The sequence below is a fragment of the Panthera onca genome, chromosome B1, assembly GCF_046562875.1.
Source record: "Panthera onca isolate mPanOnc1 chromosome B1, mPanOnc1 haplotype 2, whole genome shotgun sequence".
Taxonomy (NCBI): Eukaryota; Metazoa; Chordata; class Mammalia; order Carnivora; family Felidae; genus Panthera; species Panthera onca.
The window spans coordinates 161,163,533-161,188,251 of record NC_138342.1 but is presented as its reverse complement, the minus strand read 5'-3'; the positions used below and the strand labels follow the sequence as shown (position 1 = coordinate 161,188,251).

Below are 24,719 nucleotides of genomic sequence, written 5' to 3'. Positions count from 1 at the left end.
AACTGCCCCGCCCACTACCATTTATGCCCCTCCCCCTCCGCTTCCAGGCCCGCCTACTTTGGGCGTAGAAGGACCTAATTGTACCCGGAGGTGGAGCGCAAGACCCAGAAGCGGAATTGAGGAAAAGCGAAGGGCAGCCCCGCCCGCTGCGCAGCCTTTTCTGATTGGTTTGCGGGCATTGGGCGGAGCACACCCATTGGCTGTTTGGTGGCGAGCAGTGGGGCTACGCGCGGAGAGGCCTGACCTGGCAGGACTACCTTGGGTCGGCTGTGCCGGTCGAGCTTTGCTGTTGAGGTCGGGTCTCTTCCACTGGGCCCGGGAAGATGGTGCTGGGTGGTTGCCCGGTGAGTTACTTACTTCTGTGCGGCCAGGCGGCTTTGCTGCTGGGGAATCTACTTCTGCTTCACTGTGTCTCTCGGAGCCACTCACACAACGCTACCGCCGAGCCCGAGCTCACATCCGCTGGCGCCGCCCACCCAGAGGGCTACGCCGGCGCTCCGAGCTGGGAATATGGCGACCCCCAGTCTCCAGTCATCCTTTGCTCTTACCTGTAAGCTACCGAGTCGTCGAGGTGGAGATGGGGCCAGGGATATATGGGTGTTGGGGTTGGGGGGGAAGGGAGGCTGCTTTTTTTTTCAGACCCTCTTCACCTGAGGACCTGATGGTCAACACGCGGGAGGTAAATACCATGACAGGTTTCTCACTCCTCTCACCCGTGCAGGGGAAAACCTTGGGTGTCAGTAGCAGATCCTTTGGGATCCCGAAAAAGGAAAACTAGGAAGGAGTGACCTCATATAACCTCCGGAAGAAGGGTACGAGGTTGTGCCTTCTCTATCCTGCTCCCTTTAACTGAAGGAGAATCCGTCGTATGTGCTGGTACTGAGGCACAAATGGAGTAAATTACTTATCCTTGCCTACAAGGCACTTTCTTTTTTTAAAAAGCAATATCCTGTTGCAGAACCAAGTTTTTAACATCTCTTTTTAATCCATAAGAAAAGGCGTTTGGGAAATGCAAAAGAGAACTGGGAATCCTTTGGCTTCAATTTTGCTCCCATAGCCTTGTGGCTCTTTGCCTAGGGAAGAGGAAGCCTTGGGAGAAGTAGAATCCATGTAGAAATCAACCAGAAACACTCCCTTTCCCCCAGTTAAAGGATGGCTGTTTGACCTGCTGTTCTTCAGTCTGACTGACAGCAACTCTTGGGTACAGTCAGAATGAAATTAAACCCTAGAAAACTTGAAGCAATGTCTCTTGCTTGTTTTGTTTATATATACATAAACAGCCATTTGCAAAAACCATATGAGATGGTGATCATGATCTTACTGGTGATTTACAGACCTGATGAATTTATAGAATGTGACGACCCAGTGGATCATGTTGGAAATGCAACTGCATCCCAGGAACTCGGTTATGGTTGTCTCAAGGTGGGTTTTTATTTTGTTTTATAAGCAAACTCTTCCATAGAGAAATAGTACTAGGTAAATGCTGTTATAATAAAAGTATAGGGGTATGAAGTTACCTTTTTGTAGACTCTATTAGAATGACTTACTGGAAATTTCCATCATGGCCAGGGTCATTAACTGAACATGACATTTCACTTCCTCAGGAAGAAGCAGTGTCTGTGCCAAAACTACCCAGGTGCACAGACTAACCTGTCTTTGATTCTTTGGGCCATTGAGATTGACTGATAGAAAGCTATTATGTAACCTCCTCATTATCTTTCAAGTGTGCACTTGGCTGAAAGAGCAAAAGAAAGGTTTATGCACTTTCTAAAACCAATAATGGATTGAGCTGTATCTTTATTACACATGCATTTGGGGCAGTGATCGTTTTTTTCACCAGGCAAGCAGTTGCCATCTACTTCCTGTTTTCTTAGGAAATAGATGGGGTCTATCAGTATATGCCTTTGTAGGAGGTTATAGTATTCAAGGAGAGGCCTTTGGTAACAGTGGCCTCTTGATGGAAAAAAGCCATTCATTTCCATTAATAACATCCAACTTAGTGTCCCCAAAACCAGTCAAGTTCATGTACCTTCCCCTCGTATTATGCAGCATAATGCAAGTCAAGATTCAGTCAGGTATAAGAGTTATGGGAAAACATTGTTTATACTAAATCGGAGACAAAGGAATAAACCTGAAAGTAGTAAGACCAAAAAAGCAACTCTTACTGCAATCATGTGTAAAGAAGTATTTTCAATACAATGAGATCTTGTTCTATTGATAATTATCAATGAAGGTTTGAGTTAGCATTATATAGAGATCACTTACTTTTGCCCATTTTAATTAAAAACTGAGTTGATCCCGTGAAGGCACTCAAACTGCTACTTTCCCCAGAAGTCCTAGAGAACCAGTACTCAGGCACCTGAATCCCAGGGAAGGTATGATTTCCAAGTCCCTTCCCTTTGAGGATGCTCCAGTGAAAACTAGTGAAGTACTTAATAAGGTGCCAGGGGAGAACGTACAGCTGTGCTTTCTCTACTAGAGTTCAGTTACATAAATGGTAACACAGGTCCTGTTCTGAAATTTTTTTGCTGTAATTTAAACTAATAAAAAAATGTACTGTAGATATTTGATAATCACACATTCATGACCTAAATAGAATTCTGAGTCAGCTGATACTGAGTTTTTTCCTAATTATGTTCATTTATAATATATAAAGCAGACTTCTAATACACATTGACTTTTTAAATACCCATTTCCAAACGCTCCAGAATATGTTCTTTTTCCTGTAAATATAGGATAATTAAAGCATTGTGTCCATCTGTTCTAAATGGCATTTAATGAAACTGATTGTAAAGGTTTTTACTATATTATTAAAGAAGCCAGTCACAAAGAAGAAGAAAAAAAGTTTACTTAAAACAATGCACAATTAGGGTGGAATAGTTTAAAATCCCCTTGAATCACTAAATTCCTTGCTCTTGAACACAGCTTTACCCCAACTTTGTTAGTATAATTATTGTGCTGAGTCACCTTTTATTAATGAATATAAAGATATATTTTGTATTTACTTGCTTTGGTGAATTTGGATTGTTTGTTTTGGTTGTTATGGCACAGTTTGGTGGTCAGGCCTACAGTGACGTGGAACACACTTCAGTCCAGTGCCGGGCCCTAGATGGGATTGAATGTGCCAGTCCTAGGACTTTCCTACGAGAGAATAAACCTTGTATAAAGTAAGTGTTACTTTGAATGGTTTGGTTGGTAATTAGAGGTACAGATGTTTTTCTTGTCATCTCTTGATGTGACTTTTTCTTTTAAGTGTTAAATGGGGCACCTGGGTGGCTCAGTCAGTTAAGCGTCTGACATCCGACATCGGCTCAGGTCAGTGATCTCACGGTTTGAGTTCAAGCCCTGCATCAGACTCTGTGCTGACAGCTCGGAGCCTGGAGCCTGCTTTGGATTCTGTGTCTCCCTCTCTCTGCCCCTTTTCCACTCGCTCTGTCTCTCTCTGTCTCAGAAATAAATAAAACATTTTTTAAAAAGTGTTAATTAGGGGCGCCTGGGTGGCTCAGTTGGTTGAGCGCCCGACTTCGGCTCGGGTCATGATCTCACAGCCAATGAGTTTGAGCCCCCACATCGGGCTCTGTGCTGACAGCTCAGAGCCTGGAGCCTGCTTTGGATTCTGTGTCTCCCTCTCTCTCTGCCCCTCCCCCACTCGCATTCTATCTCTGTCTCTCTCAAAAATAAATAAATATTAAAAAATTTTTTTTTTAAAGTGTTAAAGGGGCAACATGATTACTACTGTGCATAATCCATGGACAGGGGCAATGTGGTTATAAACAGAGAGGACCCTGGACCAGAGGCCAGAAGTTTTAAATGTCTCTTTCATCAACTAGCTAAGTGCCTTTGGATGCCCAGAGACTAAATCCCTCCCTAACCTACAGAATAAAGAAGTTGGACCAGATGATCTAGTGCCAAAATTCTTATGATAGGTATAAATCCTGTGAAAATAGCCTTAGTATTTCAGGAGTAAAGGTTTTATTATGAAAAGTGTGGGTTTCTCTCCTTGAAATAAGTTTATCTTAAAGAATTAGGGTCATTTCTGTAAATTTTGCTTGAAGGCACAGAATGTACATCATTTGCTAATGAAGAGTCTGTGATGTTTAGTGATATTAGGGCAACTGCAATTGAGTGTCATTGCAGTATGTAAGACCCAAGTCCTTATTGAAGAAACCTCACTTTTAGTTGCCACAAAACAGCAGAAGGGTATACGGAGATCAGTATTCACCTGATGAAACACGACAGCACTTCTTTAGAGAACTGTATTCAGAAATGCAGCCTCAGGAGCCTGCCTGTGTCAGGGAAGGATGCGGGCCCAGACTCCCCTCTACCAGACTGTCTACAGAGCAAATGTGCTTCACTGTTTCTTGTATAATCCAAATCCGTATTTGTTCCTATAGGTCCCGGGTAGTGCTCTTTTACAACACTAGACCAACTAGAGATTTTCTTCGTGGGGGGAGAGGTATATCCGAGGCTACAGAGGAACTGCTACACTATCTCTTCACTTATGTTAAGTTCGTTAATCATTAAATGTTTTAATTTTCATGTGGTAAACATCTTCCTTTTCATTCCTTCTGTCTAGATATACTGGACACTACTTCATAACCACTTTACTGTACTCTTTCTTCCTGGGATGTTTTGGAGTGGATCGTTTCTGTCTGGGACACACTGGCACAGCAGTAGGGAAGCTGTTGACACTTGGGGGACTTGGGATTTGGTGGTTTGTTGACCTTATTTTGCTTATTACTGGAGGGCTGATGCCAAGTGATGGCAGCAATTGGTGCACTGTTTACTAAAAAGAGCAACTGTCATGGCCCAGAGAGGCACGTCTTCTGAATTGATCTCTCCAGGCTCAAAACTCTTCCTTGATGCCAGACCTGACCATTACTTTCCCTCTTTGGAGGGAATGGGTTTGGTTAGGAAGGTTTCTCTGGACTCCGGGTTTTCAACCCAAATTTTACCTTGCAGACTAGAAATGACAAACCAACAGTGTTTGGGAATCAAGTGTGTACCTTTCCTCATGTACAAAATATAAAGGATAGTGACTAACTTATAAGCTGCAGAGGGGTTTGCGTGCTCTTTATTTCTGTACATTGCTGTATCTTTAATACTTTGGAGCAAGTGGACCCAACAAGATGAGCAAGTGAACCTTGTGCCTTTTGTGACCCTAAATCTTCATGCAGAAGAGATCTGAAGCTGAAACGTGAAAATCTTCAGCAGAAGTAAAATGGCCATGGATTTTAATACATACTGAAATTCTGACTTTCTGAATTTAAATTGCAGAATAAATTATGCCAACCTGGAATGCTGTTTGGTACTTTCAGTAGGTAGAATGAGACTCAAAATTCTGTTTGTTTTGCCAAAAGCTAGGCATTTAAAATGAACCACTCTGTTAATAATCCTACTGTTAACATCACTATTTTGCCCCAGAGGCAGTATATACAGTACAATAATTTCTTCATTTCAATTATATTTTGAAAGCCCAACAATATCAGTCATGTCTGGGTTAAGCTATCCTCTTGGCTATCCTATCCAAAAATTAGTTATTCACTAGTTTCGAGAGCCTACGTTTTAGGCTGGTAAAAAACATATCATACACTTAACTGTAAAACTATTCTTCACAATTATGTAAGATAAGGTGAAAGAAAAACAGATGCTTAAAGGACAGAATTACTAAGTACTGGGTAGAGTTAGGGTGTGATTTATGGGGACAAAGAGAAACTGAACACATTCTGTCAAAATAAGTGTGGTTCCAGAAGCTCTCACTGTGGGCTATAGTAGTCAGTAGGGAAAGAGACAACCAGGCTTTTGCATTCCCAAATCACTGGGAATAAAAGGAAATGTTCTGAATTATAAGTGGTTTTAAAAGCTTAGTTCCCATCCTTTGCAATTTAAGTTGAAAAGAACTGCTAACTATAAAGTAAAAGGAGGACTTTGTGGACAAACTAAGAGTCTGATATTCAGGATAAATTCTAGAAACAATCAGGGTAGAAGTACTCAAAGTTTAGTCCCATAATAGTTGACTTAAAGACCAAGAATCACAGTTTAAAAAAACTCTGGATATGTTCCATCATTATGAATCAGCTTTTCTAAAAGTTTCAGCTTTATTATCCCTGATAAATATGCTCACTGTACTTCTATTCTTAAATGGTCGCAACTGTGAAAAATTAAAACAGATTATTCTGTCTTGAAAGTTCTGTGCCACATTGACCTTAACCTTGTTGTCTACAATAGTAATAATTGGTAGATTCTTATTCATAGTCTCTGTACTATAAGTATATAGTATTTTTTAAATTGTTGTAGGTCACAAAGAAACTAGACCCCCTCCCCAGGAAAAAAAGCACATAAACATAAAATTCTGCATAGAATTTAAGGAGACACTGTATTAAAAAAAATAACTACTAAGAGAAATCTGGAAAACAAACTAAAATTAAAATCTTACCAAAAATAAGATACTACTCTAAGCCACAAGTCCTGCCTCATCTCACACTTTTTAAAAAAAATCTCAGGATATTCACAAACCCCCACCAAAAGCTACTTTCTTTAAAAACAACACTTTGGCAACTTTCAGACTCAAAATCATTAATGTTGCCAGGAGGATGAGCTTGGGTAAAAAGGTAAAAATCTGTAAGTAATTGAAGTATCAGTCTTATAAAAGAAGCCCTTCTCACAGTCAGAAAACCTTTTGGAGACCACTGTCAGGGTGATCATGAGAATCTTTAATATTTCTCTGTGACACTCTGCAGTTGCCAGTGTCAGTTTGACTTGCAAATGATGCCCGTCCTCTGCATCTATAAACCCTGGCCAAATATGATACAACCTGAAAAACTGGGAAAAGGAGTATTATTAACAATTGGATTTCCTTTGCACTCTGGATTCAGGTTGTTTCTTCATATTTGGTGTGTGTGTGGATGTTTGTGTTATATCCAGTTTGTAGCTATAGAGAAGTTTTAAAGTCCTAAAGCGGCCTTCTGTCAAGGTTAAATTAGAAACTGTGCCTTTCAGTTGTTTCTTTGTTTAAATAAAATGTTATCAGTTCTCAGACTTCCTGGCACCATGTCCTTCACTTGCTTTAGTAAGGCTTCTTAGCAACCAACAGTAGAGCACCCCAACCAAAAGGTCCCTGAATGTATGTGTGTTTTAAAGCATTCGTTTTTCTTTATAAGAAAGAGAACCTAAAACTTGCCATCTTTGGTACATCTTCAATACAAACCAGGTAATATAGCTTTGGTTTTGTTAGATAATTTCTCTTTAAGGCAAGATATTTAATTGATTATTTCAGGTGTGACTGTCAGGATCAGAGTTTGACTTCCCCGACGAACCATCATGGAAAGGGAATCACTGTCCTTAACAGCTTGAGTAACATCAGTTGTGGTGGTAACAGGTTGCCCATTTATGCTGACAATTACATCGTGGTCTCTCAACCCAGAGCTGGGGGGGGGGGGCAGAAAAGAACCATGAAACTAAGTTTTGCTTGTCCCCATCCAGAATTTAATGTCATCTCTTGGCATTATTTTGCTGTCATTAAACATACAACCAGGAAACCAGAAATAGCCTCATTCCTTCCAAATATGAGGACTATCCTAAGATAGTCCTGGGGACTATCACCTGGGGACAACAGTCTTACTTACCTTTATAAAGTCAATACTCTAACAATCATGTAAAAAGTTTACTCCTCCCGTATATTGGATTTGGTTTGGAATAGGGAATTTAGCTTTTGGTTTTTATCATTCTCTGACCTCTGTAAACCTCAAGCAAAGACGAAGCAATATATTTCCAAGCAATATATTTCCAAGCAATATACATTTTTCCCCAGACAGTTGTACTCTATCAGTTTGGTTTTGACAGCCCACTTGTCCCATCTTCACCCATGGTTGTGGAAGTAGAGACTATGCTGAGCTGCATGGTGGCTCTGCTTCCAGTTAGTCAAAAACCAGTCACCCCTCCAAGTCTAAATATTTAAGGCTCTGGTTGTAGGCTCCTTTTCCCCAAAGCTGTGATTACATTCTGTCTCCAACACGTTTGCTTCACGTAGAGTACATAGTCTAGAAACAAAAAGCACCTCCAAACATGAAACACTGCAATAATATATGGCCATGCTGATGATTTCTCTTAAAGTCAGTAATAGGCTGGAAGAGGCTCATCAAATGAAATGACTCCAGGAGACACCATTTTAAAGAAATGGGAGGGGCGCCTGAGTGGCTCAGTCGGTTGGGCGACCGACTTCAGCTCAGGCCATGATCTCATGGTTGGTGAGTTTGAGCCCCGCATCGGGCTCTGTGCTGACAGCTCAGAGCCTGCTTTGGATTCTGTGTCTCCCTCTCTCTCTGCCCCTCCCCCACTCATGCTGTCTCTCTCTGTCCCAGAAATAAACATTAAAAAAAATTTTTTAATAAAAATTAAAAAATAAGGGGTGCCTGGGTGGCTCTGTCGGTTGAGCGTCCCGACTTCAGCTCAGGTCATGATCTCGCAGTCCGTGAGTTCGAGCCCCCTGTGCTGACTGCTCAGAGCCTGGAGCCTGTTTCAGATTCTGTGTCTCCCTCTCTCTCTGACCCTCCCCCGTTCATGCTCTGTCTCTATCTGTCTCAAAAATAAATAAACGTTAAAAAAAATTAAAAAAAAAAAAATTTAAAAAATAAAAAAGATATGGGAAGTCAAAGGAAGGATGTGGGAGGATTACCAAGAATGTGGAATTTTTTTTAATAGAAATTTAAAGCAAGAGGCTATGAAAAGAAGTTTGAGGGCAAAGCTGAAAGCATGGAAAACCTTTAGAACAAGGACACCTCAGGAGGATGACTGGGGCAGTGTACAAAGAAGAAACTTAATTCATTATAGTTCTGTGAATAGAAAAAAAAAGATAAAGAAACCTGCCAGTTATTAGTGTAAACTACACACCAAAATGAGAGAGTGAGGCTTAGCCAGGATAAATGATCTTTCCCGTGTCCCACAGCTTGGAAGAAACTAAAGGATTTGATCCTGGGTCTTTCAGACTTGAAAACGCACCTGGCTACTCACTCTGCCTCTCAGAAACAAGACAAGGAGCTACAAAACGGGTTAATCCAGGGGTTAAGCCAGATTCCACATCCCTGCTCTCTGGATAATTATGTACCTCTCAAGTAATTACCTCTCTGTACCACAGCTGCCGTTTCTATAAATTAATGCCTATATCATAAGACTATTGGGGGCTCAAAAAAGTATGTAGAACACTTAAAATGATGCCTGACATAGTGGTTAATAAGTGCCAGCTGTTATTACTATAATAATTGTGATTATTATTAGATATAAGTGGGTGAAGCCAGAAATAATAGCTTTCTGGTTTATCGGTGACTTCAAGCAAGGCCCATATTTTAATGTTCATCCAAATCACCTGCAGCTCTTGTTTAAAATGCAGATTCTGGGGCACCTGAGTGGCTTCATTTGGCTAAGCATCTGACTCTTGATTTTGGCTCAGGTCATGATCTCACGGTTGGTGAGATCAAGCCAGGAGCTGGGCTGCATGCTAACAGCATGGAGCCTGCTTGGGATTCTCTCTCTCTCTCTCTCTCTCTCTCTCTCTCTCTCTCTCAGAATAAACATTTTTAAAAATAAAAATAAAATGCAGATTCTGATTCAGTGGTAGAGCCTGTCGTTCTGCATTTCTAAAAAGCTCCAGGTGATGCCAATGCTGCTGGTCTACAGACCACATTTTGAGTAGCAAGGACTTGGAGAGCTGAAAGAAATAGCTTTGGCCTTGAGCCAAAAGTTAAAAATAAAGGGGTGGGGGGAGGGCAGGAAGCAAGAAAGTTTAGAAAAGCCTATGACAAGCCAAATTTAGTAACATGAGACCTAACACTTAGCTATTCTGAACAGTTAGTACCCTGTGGTTTCTTCCCCCTAGTAAAAGAGTTGCCATAGTCTAAAAAGGTGACTGAGCTCTTGAAAACCAAAAATAGTGAGAAAGGGATATTGAAGAAGTATAAGAGAGACTCAGGAAAATAACTGTAGGACAAACCACCTCTTCCCTCAGTAGTTAGTATAAATGTTTAAAGACAAGAGTAAAATCAGCTGAGCACTTCTTTGATAAGCTATTCTAGCCTTTGCTTTATTTACATTCATTCATTCATTCAGTGCTGGCCTCTGATACGGTCTTCCAGAGGTCAAAGAAAAAAGTGTCTGAAAGTACCTAAAATATATTATTAAACCATTAGTCCTCTGAATTCTTCCTGTTCTTAATAACTAAGGTATCGAAAGAGTAGATTTGAGAATTCCTAGCAAAATTAATTTAAGCTTATGCTATTAACTCACCATGAATTCTTGGGCTACAAAGAACCATCCCCTTCCCAAAAGAAGTCCTTCCAAACACAAGTATTCAAAAGCCTAAATCCACACTGTCCAATAGAAACGTAAGGCAAGACACATACATAATTTTAAATTTTCTGGTAGGCTTTTTTTTTTTAAACTTTTTTAATTTTTAGAAATATCTTTAAAAGTAGATGAAACTAATGTTAATAATATACCTCTTGGGGCGCCTGGGTGGCTCAGTCGGTTAAGCGTCCGACTTTGGCTCAGGTCATGATCTCACGGTCTGTGGGTTTGAGCCCCGCGTCGGTCTCTGTGCTGACAGCTCAGAGCCTGGAGCCTGTTTCAGATTCTGTGTCTCCCTCTCTCTGACCCTCCCCCATTCATGCTCTGTCTCAAAAATAAATAAATGTTAAAAAAAAAAATTTTTTTTTTTTAAATAATAATAATATACCTATTTAGGGGCACCTAGGTGGCTCAATCAGTTAAGCGTCCACCTCTTGATTTCAGCTCAGGCCATGATCTCACTTGTCATGAGATCGAACTCCACGTCAGGCTCCACGCTATCGGCGCAGAACCTGCTTGGGATTCTCTCTCTCTCTTCCTCTCTTTCTGCCCCTCCTTTGCATGTGCTTCTGTGTGCATGTTCTCTCTCTCAAAGTCAATAAACATTTAAAAAATATACCTATTTTAGCTCAATATATGTATTATCATTTTAACATGTAATTTTTTAAATTATTAAGTTATTTTCCACTGTTTCATATAAGTCTTTGAAATCCACTAGAAACAACACACACCTGTTATGCTACTATACAACATCTTACACAATGCAGTGATTAAGGTATGAAAGGCAGTCCTTCCAAAACAAAAGGTATGTTTAATGGAAAAATATTTTACATCCATTGCCTCTTTTTTTATTTAAATAAAATTAAAGAACATTCAGTTCCTCAGTCACACCAGCCACATCTGGGTATTCAACAGTCATGTGCGGGGAGGGCCACTGTACTGAACAGTGCACGTCTCAATCCAACAAACATTTTACCACGGCACGTGAGCTGCGCTCTTACCTTTCAGCAGCTGTTCCTTGAATCACCTCATACACAAAAACTCCAGAACTCACATCAGGGAAATCTGGATCTTGCCTTTTCATCTCTTGAAGAAGGCTAAGAAAAGTGAGAAGAGTTTTCCCGGAAGGTTAAGAAACACAATGACTTAATAATCTTCAGAGCCCTGGCCAAAATCTCCAACTCAGTAGGTACTCTTATCTGTTCTACTCAAGGCTCCAAGTGGCCAGGGAGAATTCCATCAAGCTGGTCACAGTTATTCTTCTCCGGGGGTGGTCTGGTTCTCTGCCGAAGCCTGGGACCATGGGACATTTATAAGGTAGAGCCACAGAGAAAGAAGCTACTGAAACGTTCAGCAAATATTGGTGCCAGCAGAGGCACCTACTCGGTGACAACGAGGCCCTGCAGTCACAAGAGTAGCTAGTTGTGGTCCAAATGCTTTAGATCGCCTGTTAAGACTGTCCAGCTGTGACTTTTGCTTCTGAAAAACAACCCAGACACATTCAAACCCACGCTTACTTCATAGTGAGAGGCAGCATCCGCAGACCGAGATACTTCTTCTGTGAAAGAGCTTTTCCTGGAAAGGAAAATTATAAGGTGTTACTAACAACAAGAATTCCTTCCTTTGGGCAGAGCATAAAAGACACCAAGTCATGGATTATCCTTACTATTATTATAACTGCCTTTTCAGGGGCATCTGGGTGGCTCAGCCGGTTAAGTATCCAACTCTTGGTTTCGGCTCAGGTCATGATCTCATGGTTCAGGGATTCAAGTCCTGGGTCAGGCTCTGCATTGACAGTGCAGGGCCTGGGGTGCTCTCTCTCTCTCCCTCTATCTCTGCCCCTCCCCTGCTCATGCTGTCTCTGTCTCTCCCAAAATAAGTAAATAAACTTAATAATAACTGTCTTTTCGGGCTGTCAGCAATGAAAATGCTTCAGAGAATCTTTGTCACTAGCATGAACACTCCTCCCATCCACTCCCATCTCTAGCCCATGGGTTTCCTTTCCACCACAATTCACATATTTCTGGGGACAATACATGCCTGGCTTTGTGCCTTGTCTCCCAATATTGCCACTCAAGCCAACGTGATAAAAGCTGGGTATTAGTGACTCAGTATTCTACAGAATTCCTAATGGCAGTCTCTACGATAGATTGAGTGCTCCTGAAAAACACAAGAAAGGAAGAAAAAGTCCTAACTCCCCTCACCTTTCAACTGGCGCTCATGGAATTCTGCCAAAAACTGTCGAATTCGATCTGAGGGAATTGCGAAGGAGATTCCCGCGGTCACCTTGAGTGTATTTATGCCAATCACATCACCATCCTGGCAAGGGAGGAGCCATCATTAGGTCTCCAAGTCATGCAAACTGATAGGTGCAAAACTAAAACCAGCAGAGGAGAGAGTGAAGCCAGTCACTGAGGGTCAGAACACAGAGGGGCTAGAGGAAAGCAGACTTCAACAGAGAGCAGCGGATGTTACCTTATGGGACACACAGCGTTGTAGGAAAACCAGGGGAGGGGGGGGGGGTACCTACCCATGTGCAAATCCCTACTGAGGACATTTTTTAAAATCTTGAGCTCATTTTTTTCCTTCGCCAAACTGATTTTAAAAGTGAACCACAGTTTGTATTTTGACAGGGATAAGAGGACAGGGAGTATTTGCCTTTTCTGCTTAAATGAAACTAAAAAAAAAACATGGAAAAGGCAAAAAGGCAACACTTCAGTGAAACTATTCAGGATTAGCTAATTGACCTTAGAGAACAAAGCTCTACAAGGCCGAAGCTGAGAAGCGGGAAACACTTTCCTCTTGATGCACTTCACCATCCTTTAGCCTTGTTGAGTAATGGCAAGGGTAGAAAAGAGACTTCTGATCATACTAAAATACGTATTATAGGGGCTCCTGGGTGGCTCAGTTGGTTAAGCATCCAACTTCGGCTCAGGTCATGATCTCACAGCTTGTGGGTTCAAGCCCCACGTCGGGTTCTGTGCTAACAGATCAGAGCCTGAAGCCTGCTTTGGATTCTGTGTCTTCTTCTCTCTGCCCCTCCCCTGCTTGCTGTGCTCACGCTCTCTCTCTCTCTCTCTCAAAAATAAATAAACATTTTAAAAAATACATATTATAATTCAGTAGGTCTGGAATGTGGCCTGAAAATGTGCATGTCACCCTCCTCTAGTAGACTCATTGTCTACAGGAGAAAGCAGGTGCAAAAAATTACATGCATTGCTAAGCAAAAAGGGGCTCAGTAATTTCACATACAATTCATCCTCCAAAAAGTAAGTGTAATGTGTGAAGAACCAAAAACAATCAGCTCTAAGGGACTCAGAAAGCATGATCACAGACTGTCTCAAACAGCACTACACTCTCATGCTTTCCCCACATAATTGAGCAACAAGAAACTCCCATTTCCACTAGAGATGCTGAATGAAACTAAAGAAACATGACAGAGCAATGGATTCTTACTGTGGCTTTTCTGTCATCTCTATCAAGACTAAATTTAACCCTGAACAGACCACATCATGTAGTTAGCATCTTGGGATCAGGAACAGTTCTTCATACGCAGCAGCAGAGGGGTTTCAAGGATAAACCCTACATAGTACTGTTGGTCATTTAACATCTATTTTAGTTTAGTGCCCAGGACTTGTGTTAACTACGCGATGAAGACAGAAAGCATGCTCAAGAGATGTCAGTAAGCATAAGTAAACCCTAGCACTCTCAGTTTGATGAAATCACATGCCAGGAGGATAAATCCACTGTAGATTTAAATTTCTGCTAACTGGTTACTTAAACGATGCAATAACAGAAAAGCATCTTACCACAAATCTCTACACAAGGGTGACATCCTAGTCTGCATCATGGAATTTGTAAAGTCTTTGAAAGTGAGGAAGAGACGTGAAGCAGCAAGGAAAGTGGTCACTTACCAAGTTCACCAGAGGTCCCCCAGAATTCCCATGCTGAAGACAGAAATTTGGAAAAGTCAGTACTTTTCTCCTTGTCATTTATACATGGTTCCTAAAGAGGTTTACCAAAAGCAGCCTATGCTGGTGAGTGCCTGTTCCTCCTAGATAGGCAAAGCCGTGCCCCCGTCATCACCAATGCTGAAGTCAGTGTCAATGAAGGACAACAGCAAAAGGACCACCACCTTCTACAGCAGGGGGTGACCCCTATGACAGACCTAAGAGGCTACCATGGATGCCAATTATCACATCAAACAGGCTGAACTCTAACAACATGGCATGCCATCCCTCTCGTGAGGATCTAACTGTACTCTGGACATCCCCAACAGGCCAATGGGAAAAGAGGGCATTCTTACATGTCCTTCTCACTGTCCTGTCAGTACCTAACGGGTTGAGGATGGCCCTCCCAAGTGACTTACGTTAATTATGGCATCAGTCTGGATATAGTCCATGTTCGAATCCTTCAGCCCCAGCTCTTTGCCCCCTCTCTGTGTAGTGCTGACAATTCCTGCAGTCACTGTGTTCTGCAGAGAAAACGGGCTGCCCAAGGCCACCACGAACTCTCCAGCCCACAGGTCAGATGACCTTCCCAGCAGCAATACAGGAAGGTCAGTCTGCACAAGAGCAGAAGGGATGGGAAGGACAGAGAGGTGAAAAACAAATCAAGAACAGAATCAACCAGTATTTGTGTTCAACACATATATGACACCGTCTCTATCATTTGGGCAGTTAAAATCCAAGAATCACCTACCCACCCACATACATTCTACAAGTGCCTGATGCTTCTTCCTCAAATTCCAGCAACCACCAAACTCTCTCACTTGCTAAGATGATCAGTATCATCTCTAAAATCTAAAACTATTGCTTTGTAGAAATTACTATAACTAAACCACCAGTGAAGTAGCTGATGAACATAAACTGACATTAGCAACTTAGCTCGATTCCAGCTCAAAGGTTCCTAGTCAAGGTTAAGCCACAAACAGAAAGGAGATCACCCAGAGCAGTGCTTCTCAAATTTTAACGTGCACACAAATCACTTGGGGATCTTATTAAAATGCAGATTCTGATTCTGTAGCCCGGGGTGGGATCTGAGATTCTGCATTTCTAAAACATTCTCAGATAATGTCAATGCTGCTGCAGTGCAGATTACACTTTGTGTAGCAAGCACCTCAAAGTATTCCTCAGCAGCTTTGAATCCATTGCAATCATTCCTAGTATTCTAAGGCAAGCAGAAACAAAGCTTCCCAGAAGCAGCATCTGTTGAAAAAAGAGGTAAAGGAGGCTGGATAGTTAATAGAAATTGTTAGGGATATACAGACGGGCAGAGAGGAAAATAAACAAAAGAGGAGTGAAAAACAGGAAAAAAAAGAAACCAGAAAAGAGCATATACCAGGTAGAAAAGATGTGTGGGAGTGGGGTGGGAAAGAAAGTATCAGCAAATTGATGAAAATCCCCAGCTGTACAGACTGCTTTGGCCCTTGCATACTCACGTTTGGCTCAATCTTAATCAGCGCAAGATCCAATTTATGGTCAATGTCCTTGACAGTGGCTTCATACTGGACCCCACTCTGGAGCTCCACCTGGATCCGCTGCTGGTTGGTGAGGACGTGGGCATTGGTAACAATGAGCCCATCCTCAGACACTGTGAACCCAGAGCCACTGGATGCAGGAATATCCTTGCTGCTAAGAGGTGACCTGTCTCAGCAAGACAACGGCATAAGCAGAGGGCAGGAAAATTAGGGGATCTATCACAGTCTGGGGACATGGGAACCTCTCATTTATCAAGCATACTGCCACCACGGTTTTCTCAGACATTTTACTTTCTCCTGTCTGTTTTCATGCTCTCCATGTGTAATTGGATTCTGCATGTTCAATGCCTTGGCCATCTCTTAGGATCACGAATGAGAGCTGATTCCAGCTCCCCTTTTCCAGGGACCACCTCTGACCCCCACCTTCAGCGATGGTCAGAGCAGCAACCCTCTACTTCAGAGACCTAATCTAATCATGCTACTGGGGCCAAATGTGGATCCCACGTTACTGAGTGCCACATTACTGAGGACCCAGGCAGGGAGAGAGTGTAAGAGAAGGCTGGTTCCAGCTTGGATCCACTACTAACTGGTCTTGTCACACATGATTCCTTTCCATGCAAACGAGCAGCCTGAGCAAGATCACCATCAGGATGCCTTCTAGCTCTTACATCTGACTCTCAGATTTTGTCTGTGGGAGATGAGGGAGGGAGAAACCCCAGACAACTAAGTGCAGAGGAGTGGCCCAGATTTGGAAGTCAGGAACCCTACGCTTCCGCTCTTTGGCTAAACCACCCTGAACAGATTACTCAACCTGTTTTGAGCTGCGATTTCCTCACAGCAGGTTTTATGACTAAACGATGCTTGTAAAGCGGTAGCGCAGGGACTTAAGTGGGCAGGCGCTCATAAACAGTCCGCTGGGCAGCTGGCGGCCGCCTCTTGCCTCCTTTACCTGCGGAACAGCTGCAAGTGAACCACGGATGGCGCCACCTTCTCCACCACGGCGGCGATGAAGTTGTACTTGCTCCTGAGCCGGCCTACACTCCTGGTCCCTGAGAAGAAATGCTCCATGCTTGGGGGCGGTGGGCGTCCCGCTGCCTGACCGCATCTGGTGTCCTATCCCCAAACTCCCGGTCTCTCTCCTCCTCCAGTTCCCTTTCCCTCTCCTTCCTCTCTTCGGGCTCCCCTTTATGTTCACCGCCATCCCGTAAGGATACGCCTTGAGGAAAACAGAGCTGTCATCCCATCCCGGGTGGGGGGGAAAAAAAGAGAGAAAGGGAAAGGGGGAGACGGTGTTTAACAGGCCTGGGGAGGCAAGCGGGGAGAAACCACATGGGAACTGGTAAGGAGACACCTAAGAAGGAAAGAAAATTGGGAACAAGGAGTTGAATCCGCAGGCAAAGGCGCAGGGACGAGCCTGCGGCTAACCGCAAGTGCGGCGCGCCGCTTAGAGGAGTCGCGAGCGCTCGAGCGCGCGCGGGCCGGCGCTCACCTTGGTCGGCGCAGTCGCCCTTCAGCACGGGCACGGCCGGGAGCGCGCCCCGGAGGCGCGCGGCGCGGTTCTCGGCGCGCAGCGCGCACAGGTTGGGGTAGGTGCGCCCATCGCTGCCGCACACGGCCGCTCCCGCCGCGGGGCAGCCGCAAGTGCCCATCCAGGCGCCGCGGAAGCGCTGGGCGCTGAGCGGCGCGCGGCACTGCAGCCCCGGGGCGCACCGCCGGCCCAGCGTCCCACCGCAGGCCTCTCCCTCGGCCGCCGCGCAGACGCGGCAGCAGCGGCAGCGGTCGAGCACCGGCGTCGCCCCAGCGGAGCAGGTGGGCAGCGGGGGGCAGCGCGTCGGCTCGCAGGCCGCCGGACAGGGCAGCGAGGGCCTGGACTTCCTAGCCTCGACCCTGGGCACAGGCAGCGGGGGCAGCAGCAGCCACAGCAGGAGTTGTCCGAGCGCGGTGGGCCGCAGCAGAGATCTAGTCATTCTGCCCCCTTCCTTCTTCGCTCTGTTCCAGTTACTTTGGTCTCGCAACTGCTCTAACGTGAGCAACACTTTCTCCCGGCTTGGGTGTCGCCTCCGCCAACCCCCAGACTTTATGGGGCAGAACCTGGCAGATCCCACACGTATCACCCACACCGTCCCCGCCCCGGGGCCAGGTCTACCCCCACGCCACGAAGAGAGGTCGCCAGCCCTGCCCTGTGCAGGCACTTACCTCGGGAAGTGCAGAAAACCAGTAACAGGGCACACTGACTAGAGAGATCCCCCACCCACGGACAGAAGGTCAGCGTTAGGAAAACATACACCATATTTCAGTATTTCACATGGTTTTATTACAAAACAAGCAACAAAACAGTTTTAGAAAATTATTTTTGCTACATACCAATTAGTAGATCACATAAAATGAGAAGCATAACAGTTTCCATGCACTCAGCTCAGTGCTTGCAGTGAGTGCATTTCACAGCTGAAACGTACTGGTTCAAAACACAAAATCATGCCACACCATAAGCAGTGGGGGAAGGGGTCAAACAGTATATTTTTGCCAATATTAGCTTTATTCAAATTCTACTTAGCATGAGTGACTGTAACTGCTGCAGGCAATAACATGGAGGAAAAAAAAGGATGAGGGGGAAAAAAAGTGATGTTGGTAGAAAAGATTTAATAAACTGCCCATTTTTGATATGTTCAAAGTTTATAAACAAAGCTCATTTGGGAAACTCAATTTCCAAAATGGTGTTACTTCCATGTGCCTGTTTATCTGGTCAACAGTGAAAACTAACATCAAATCCCACCGCTCAGCTACTCAGTCTGCTATTTATTTATTGGTTGCTTTTACTCGTATCAGAGCACAGTTATATTTAGGAAGAAAAAGAAAAAACCTTTTGTGTCAAGTAAACTACAAAGCTGGGCCTTACCTCTGCTCTTTTTCATGTGAGCTCAGCATTCTACTCAAAAATAAACGTATAAACCTCCAATATTTCGACCTGAGTCCACTCTTCACCTTACTAGGGTTACAATGTCTCACAGGATGCAAAAGGCCAAACTACATTTACCAACCACCACAGAAATTCTTACGCTTTCATTCTTAAGCTTAAGTTCTTAAGCTTTCAAGATAGTGAATGGTAAATAGTTCAATTATACGGAAGACCACTTGGGGCACCTGAGTGGCTCAGTGGGTTGAGCGTCCAACTTTGGCTCAGGTCATGATTTTGTGGTTAGTGGGTTCAAGTCCCATGTCAGGCTCTGTGCTGACAGCTCAGAGCCTGGTGCCTGCTTCGGGTTCTGTGTCTCCCTCTCTCTCTCTCAAAAACAAACAAACATTAAAAAATTTTAAAGCCAAATGCTTTGATTGCATAGGCACCATCTTTGGCTCACACGTGAAGTGACATTAAAAATTGTGATGTGAAATTGGTCAGAAGGTAAGAAATATGGACACAAAAGAAATTCTGAAATAAGGTTTGGGAATTAGAATGCTTTTAAGTGCCATTGAAGATAATTCTATTTATCTAGTGTTGGAACCACATTAACAATGTTCTCACTTGGTATTCCCAAGTATTTGCCATCTCCAGTCCTTGTTTCCATCATAATAATACAGTCTAGATTTATAAGCATATTGAACTCACATTCTTAAAATAGACCCTACTGAATGAGAAATATATCAGCTTACTATAATGGCCAATTAATTTAGCAGTAGTATTCTAGCAGAGAGTTTACTTAACAAAAGAGAAATGGATACATTTTTGCCAGAGGATGACAGCTTTCATGAGTTGGGGAATGTTTAAAGAGATCTCAAAAGTTCCTAATTTATTTTTGCTAGTGCAATATCATTTATTGTGTACCTTCTTTGACCTAGCCAAAGAATTTTCTTAAGGAAAATTTGAAGATGAAACCAGAGATGAGGAGCTTTAAGAATTTGAAATGGCTACTTGAAGCTGTAACCTCACTCACCCATGAATAACTAACTCCCAAAGCACAGATTTCTGAGGACAAAAGTCTACAAGAGTCTGCAAAAAAGAGTGGGGAGAGAGAAAAAGAGAGAGATCCAGTAGATGTCTTTTTTTATAACAGGACCACTAGGCCAAACAATGCAAGGGAACTACACTGCATTAAAGGAACAAAGATTTCCCTCAAGCCCCTAGGGGTTTCTGATGACATGTTTTTACCTCTGCATTACATCTGGACATAAGGAGGGGAAGATATTCACTTAAGTAAAAATGCTTCTCTCAGTATCTTCCTCTAGTCTTTAATTTTTAATTTAAAGGTAACTAATTGATCTAGCTGATGAAAGGTACAGACAAAAATAAGTTAGTTTTTCTATCCCTTTAGGGAACCCTGGAAGTTAGCAGTAGGCCACATTAAGTTAGACAAATTCTCCCAGGGACCTGGAAATAGTATCTTTTGTCAAGTTGAAAGAAGGTAGAAATTTGGGTGGAAAAGGCAATCTATGCTCTTCTACCTGGGAAATCTCTAGTCAGCAATGCAGAGCTTCTAAATCAATGTTTCTATGCATAGTTTCTATTTTATTAAAAATATAAATACCTCTCAGGATTATCCTTGTATCTCTTCACTGTTAAGTACATGGAACCTTATCATATTACAAGGTGTGATCATGCAAGTACACAAGGCTTCATTCAAAGGGCAGCAGAAAAAGTTAGAAAGAAAGCAAATCTGCCAGGGTATATAATATACAGCACTTAAAATTAGACTAATATCAGCCCATTGAAGAGAGCTGTGAAGTAAGGATTCAAGAAATCCATCTGTGCTAAAACAGACCTTTTCTTCTGTCTGGAAAACACGGATCAGAAAAGTTTATCTGGATGAACTATAATCCATGTTTTCCCAGCACCTGCTTCAAAACAATTCTAACACTCTAAAACAGATAATTTTTTATCTAAAACAGATAATTCACACAAGTGAATTATCATACACTTATCAACCCTCGAAACTTCCAAATAACGCCACTTCAGTGGAAATGTCTGCCCTATTCTCAACAGTCGTAACTTTTAACACTGATAAACCCATCCTCGGGGCCTGACACAGAAACTGGATGGGCAGGTCTATCACTCACGTTGACATTATTTGGGGTCGTAGACAAGAACAGAATAATTCCCCAAACTGGCTGATGCACTGAGGTTGAATCTTTCCCCATACCTTACAAGAGATCCCTATTTCTTCCCCAGTGGAAGATTCTCCCCTGGGAGGATCTACCTTAGTGGACATTCTGAGAGCTACCTGCTAGCCCCCAGATCGTAACACCTCCCCTCAGAATGTATCCCAGCCAAGCCAGAGCCTAGGTCTGCTGCTTTCAGCTGGGTCAGTTACCTACTCCTACTTCACTGTTAGACCTCAGCCAATAAACAGGAATAGGATAACCCAGATGACTGCCCAAGACTCTGTGCCCGGCCTGGAAACCAAAGGAAGAAACTATAACTAGGACACGGAAATAAAACTTGGTTGGGATGAAACTGCACTACTAAACCTCCTCTCACCAGGAAGACCTTGGAGTGGTCAAATGAGAGGCAACCTGCTCTCCACTGAGCATGCCTACAGGTCTAAACCTCGTGATTTTCCAAGTCAAATACGCTGTATTATATTTAAAAAAAAAAAAAATGAATGGGCCCTCCCCACAGAGCATCCACAGGAATATGAGTGCCAAAGGGTCTCTGACCGCCTTCCAAAAGGTAGGGAAACTGAGTCATGGCCTCCTTTTCTTGAGTCCTCCCCCCTCCCAGGGTACCGTGCCCTATCACACATCAGAAGTTCGTATGCTCTCATCATCAAGGCTGAACAGAAATGGCTTCTCCTTGGGGTGCTGGGGCTCTGATCTGTGCCTTATCCGGGAGCTGGGCAACACCCCAGAAGTACTGCTCTCCCCAGGTCGAGGCATGAACAAGGAGTCCCCAGGAGTCTCTTCAGCTGGAAGCAGCTTGTCCCCGGCCTGGGGGACAGGTGTCCAGGGTTGCCAGGAGGAAGCCACAGAGGGGGCTTTGCAGAGGGCTTTTTTCTCTTCCACAGCTGGCCGCCCCCTGCACAAGGCAGAGTTGGGCCCACCTGACAGGCTGGAGCTTCCAGAGCGAGTCAAAGAGATGGATCTAGAAAAGGACATATCCTACAAAAATAAAAGGGAAGAAAAAAACAAAAGAAAATAAGGGCTTTCCTGACAATGTCTACTCCAAAGCCCCAGGAAGAACAGCCACCTAGGATCACCACCTCATAGGTCCAGAGACCCCTGTCTATGGAAATCAAGTACAACCAACGGAATTCACTCCAGATGTGTCATGTTCTGCCTGGCAGGGAGACGTGTAGAACACATCGGAGTCTCTGTTTCTTTACCCAACCCAACTTGCCGCTTTCAAACAACCAAAATAAAAATAAAAATGAAACTCTGTACTTAAATCAGTAGAAAGAGAAAACAAACAAGACAGCCTGGGGCTTCAGCTGCATCCAGAACAGGCTGCTTGCCTACATCACCAAATAAAACCTGACCACTCAAGCAGAATTCATCTCCAAGTTGACAGCGGCTGCGTACCAGAAAGGAAATGACTTACTCTGGGGTGGCATTTGAGGGCCTGGACAGCTGCCCTGATCTCCTTAATCCAGCTGTGCATGTCTTCTGGACTGTCCGCCTGCAAAACACCCATAGCACTTATGGAGAAATCTTTGGCACTGCGATTTCAGCTTTCAAGTCTGTGATTCAATTCTAAGTTTATGAAATTACACCATTAGAATTGGAAGGATCCCAGAGATCATCCAGTCCAGTGGCTTTCAGACTTTTGAGGACATTTTTTTCTGCAAACTCTTATTTGACACCCCATAAATAAAACAGCTCAAAGTGGATCTGCTCTGCAGTGGGGCAGAGGCCGTCCCGGCTGAAGCCCCTCACCCCCACCCCCCACCGCCCAGAGCACAAATGGCCTCCTGCTTTACAGAAAAGGTAAATGGGGCCCAGAAAGCCAAAGTTCAACGTTTATGGCTGGTCTAGATTCCAGTTCTCCTGACTCCCAATGCAGTCCCTCTTTCTACTACAGCTATCCAAACAGAATAATCCCATTTTCAACTCTAGTCCCGCTAAAGCCAAATCCTCTGCATATCCTCCAACATTCATATTATCTCTAGGAACAGGGCTTCCCTCAGAACACAAATGACCCGGGTCTGTTGTGACTCCATCCAGGCCTGGAGAGTTGGTAGACTCAGGGCACTAAGCTTAACAACATGTAGGACACTGCTAAACCTTTAAAAGGCATATCCCCCAGAAATGCCCACCAACGCCAGAAGGGGGCAGCAGCGACTCTGTGACAAAAGGAAGGAAAATCCAAACACCAAGGAGCGGCAGGTGGAGCCCTCGTAATTCTCAGTGCCTTCTAGCTTTATAGGGGTTGAGTTCAAGTAAACCTAGCAAATGTTTGCTGAGGCCCTCAGTCTTACAGCATCAGGTGCCAAGCACAGAGATGGGACCAGACCAAATTCCTGACCTCCAGAAATTTCTATTCACTAATCTCTCTCTGCCCCCTGTGCCTTCCCCTAACAGTCCCACCATAAATCAGAAGTGTGCATTTGTGTGCCTATGTACGGTATATGTAAACACCACGCTCCAGCCTGCAAAACTCTCCACATACACCCCTCACTTTCTGCAGCCCCCAAATGATTCTTTTACTTTGCACTGTATTTGGATAAAACACTAGTTTTTGTTTTTGTTTTTTGGTTTTGGGTTTTGTTGTTTTGTTTTTTGGTTTTTTTTTTTAATCCTCATACTTGCATTCCTACCCCTTTCTATCACCCCAAACAAACCCACATCGGTTAGGTGTGTGCAGAAGACACTTAGAAAAGAAACAGTGTCACATCCTGGCACGCTGCGTTAATCGGGTATAGCAGCAAGTGCTCAAGGTGAACACCCCTCTCAGGCACTAGAGCTGCAAACTTACGTGTATTCTCTCTCCACTGGGCTTTTCCCAGTTGTGTGACAACCTGATGGTTGGGTTTTCCGAGAAAAATCCATCACTAGTCCAAAAAGATAAACAGGACAAGGTGTCCAAGATCCTTCCAGAAGGTATTTTAGTAGCATCAGACCTACCCTGTTCTGCAAGTAGCACTGCTGGGAAAATGTAATGAACTCATTTAGGTAAAGCAGTTTGAACAGTGTCGGATGCACAGAAAGGGCTTCTTAAGTATTAGTTATCGTTTTTATTATTATTACACATGGGACATGAATGAAGCCTCAAACCTCAATATTATAAATATGTTAACTGCCTTCTCCCTGAGATTTTTTTTTTCTGTTTCCTCATACTCAAACTGCACATAATTCCTACCTAAGGATGAAATTGTCAGGATCAAAAGAGATAACCTATTTGGTTACTTTGAATAGAACGAGATGGAGGTAATTAAATTGTCCATTAAGTAGAGAGACACACGATTTGGTAGGGGGCAATGTTAGACGACTGGGAAAGAGAAAGATGGGACCTGAGGAGAGACAAACGTCTCCCACATCATACAATAGGTCTGGCAAGATCCACACGACAACAGTTTCCAGGGCTACTGAGCTACTCTATCCCCTCCCACCACCCAAGCACAACACAGCACCCCCCAAGTCAAATGCTTCCCCACAAGCCACAGGCCACCTAACTGACTGTCCTTTAAAGCTCCACCAACGTATTTGTACATCTTCTCTAGGAACTTACCTCCATCTAGCAAGGAGCCACTGAATAAGAGAAAACTAGGGACCACCTGACTTACCGTCTGGGAAGTCAGACACAAGAATCAAAATCCTATAAAACACATTTAGATTGTTTCCAATTCTCCTTTAGTATAAGTAATGCTGCTATTCACACCTTTGTGCACAAAGCTTTTTTCATTCTTATGATTCTAGGAAAATTACCAAAGACTTGCGTTCTTTTAAGGCTCTGGTTACATCTGGTCAGAGGGAT

General features: G+C 43.5%; 3 protein-coding genes and 1 long non-coding RNA gene across 7 annotated transcripts in view; 2 read left to right on the top strand and 2 right to left on the bottom strand.

Moving 5' to 3' along the window:
- The first annotated feature begins 189 nt into the window (after nt 1-189).
- Nucleotides 190-5,299, top strand: TM2D2 (TM2 domain containing 2). The gene is made up of 4 exons (XM_060653523.3): nt 190-550; nt 1,335-1,422; nt 3,052-3,167; nt 4,577-5,299. The coding sequence occupies exons 1-4, from the start codon at nt 324-326 to the stop codon at nt 4,788-4,790; spliced, it is 645 nt and encodes a 214-aa protein (XP_060509506.1). The 5' UTR covers nt 190-323; the 3' UTR covers nt 4,791-5,299.
- LOC145715448 (uncharacterized) lies at nt 3,175-4,234 on the top strand. Its single transcript, XR_014137630.1, has 2 exons — nt 3,175-3,330; nt 3,549-4,234. It is a non-coding gene; the product is annotated as an uncharacterized LOC145715448 (long non-coding RNA).
- Nucleotides 5,300-7,137: 1,838 nt separating the features above from the next.
- Nucleotides 7,138-18,014, bottom strand: HTRA4 (HtrA serine peptidase 4). The gene is made up of 9 exons (XM_060653517.3): nt 17,307-18,014; nt 16,767-16,866; nt 15,779-15,983; nt 14,708-14,902; nt 14,253-14,285; nt 12,543-12,657; nt 11,856-11,913; nt 11,340-11,435; nt 7,138-7,425 (listed from the first exon to the last, which is right to left on the bottom strand). Exons 1-9 carry the CDS (start codon nt 17,782-17,784, stop codon nt 7,260-7,262), a joined length of 1,446 nt encoding a protein of 481 aa, XP_060509500.2. The 5' UTR covers nt 17,785-18,014; the 3' UTR covers nt 7,138-7,259.
- A 94-nt stretch (nt 18,015-18,108) lies between these two features.
- PLEKHA2 (pleckstrin homology domain containing A2) overlaps nt 18,109-24,719 on the bottom strand; it is a 72,267-nt gene continuing 65,656 nt past the window's right edge. For all 4 annotated transcript variants that reach the window (XM_060653520.3, XM_078445538.2, XM_078445537.2 and 1 more), the window contains 2 exons: nt 22,347-22,424; nt 18,109-21,907 (listed from right to left, as the gene is read on the bottom strand). In XM_060653520.3, coding sequence (XP_060509503.1) covers nt 21,545-21,907; nt 22,347-22,424 — 441 coding nt within the window. In that variant the 3' untranslated portion in view covers nt 18,109-21,544. The remainder of the gene's footprint in view (nt 21,908-22,346; nt 22,425-24,719) is intronic.

Excerpts from the sequence above, each read along its gene's own strand:
- TM2D2 (XM_060653523.3), top strand. The coding sequence starts at position 324 with ATGGTGCTGGGTGGTTGCCCGGTGAGTTACTTACTTCTGTGCGGCCAG. Across the intron at positions 551-1,334 it reads GTCATCCTTTGCTCTTACCT|ACCTGATGAATTTATAGAAT; the intron begins GTAAGCTACCGA and ends GGTGATTTACAG. Across the intron at positions 3,168-4,576 it reads GAGAATAAACCTTGTATAAA|ATATACTGGACACTACTTCA; the intron begins GTAAGTGTTACT and ends CCTTCTGTCTAG.
- HTRA4 (XM_060653517.3), bottom strand. The coding sequence starts at position 17,784 with ATGACTAGATCTCTGCTGCGGCCCACCGCGCTCGGACAACTCCTGCTG. Across the intron at positions 14,286-14,707 it reads AGACTGATGCCATAATTAAC|CATGGGAATTCTGGGGGACC; the intron begins GTAAGTCACTTG and ends TTCTGTCTTCAG. Across the intron at positions 11,436-11,855 it reads ATGCTGCCTCTCACTATGAA|CCTTCTTCAAGAGATGAAAA; the intron begins GTAAGCGTGGGT and ends CACTTTTCTTAG.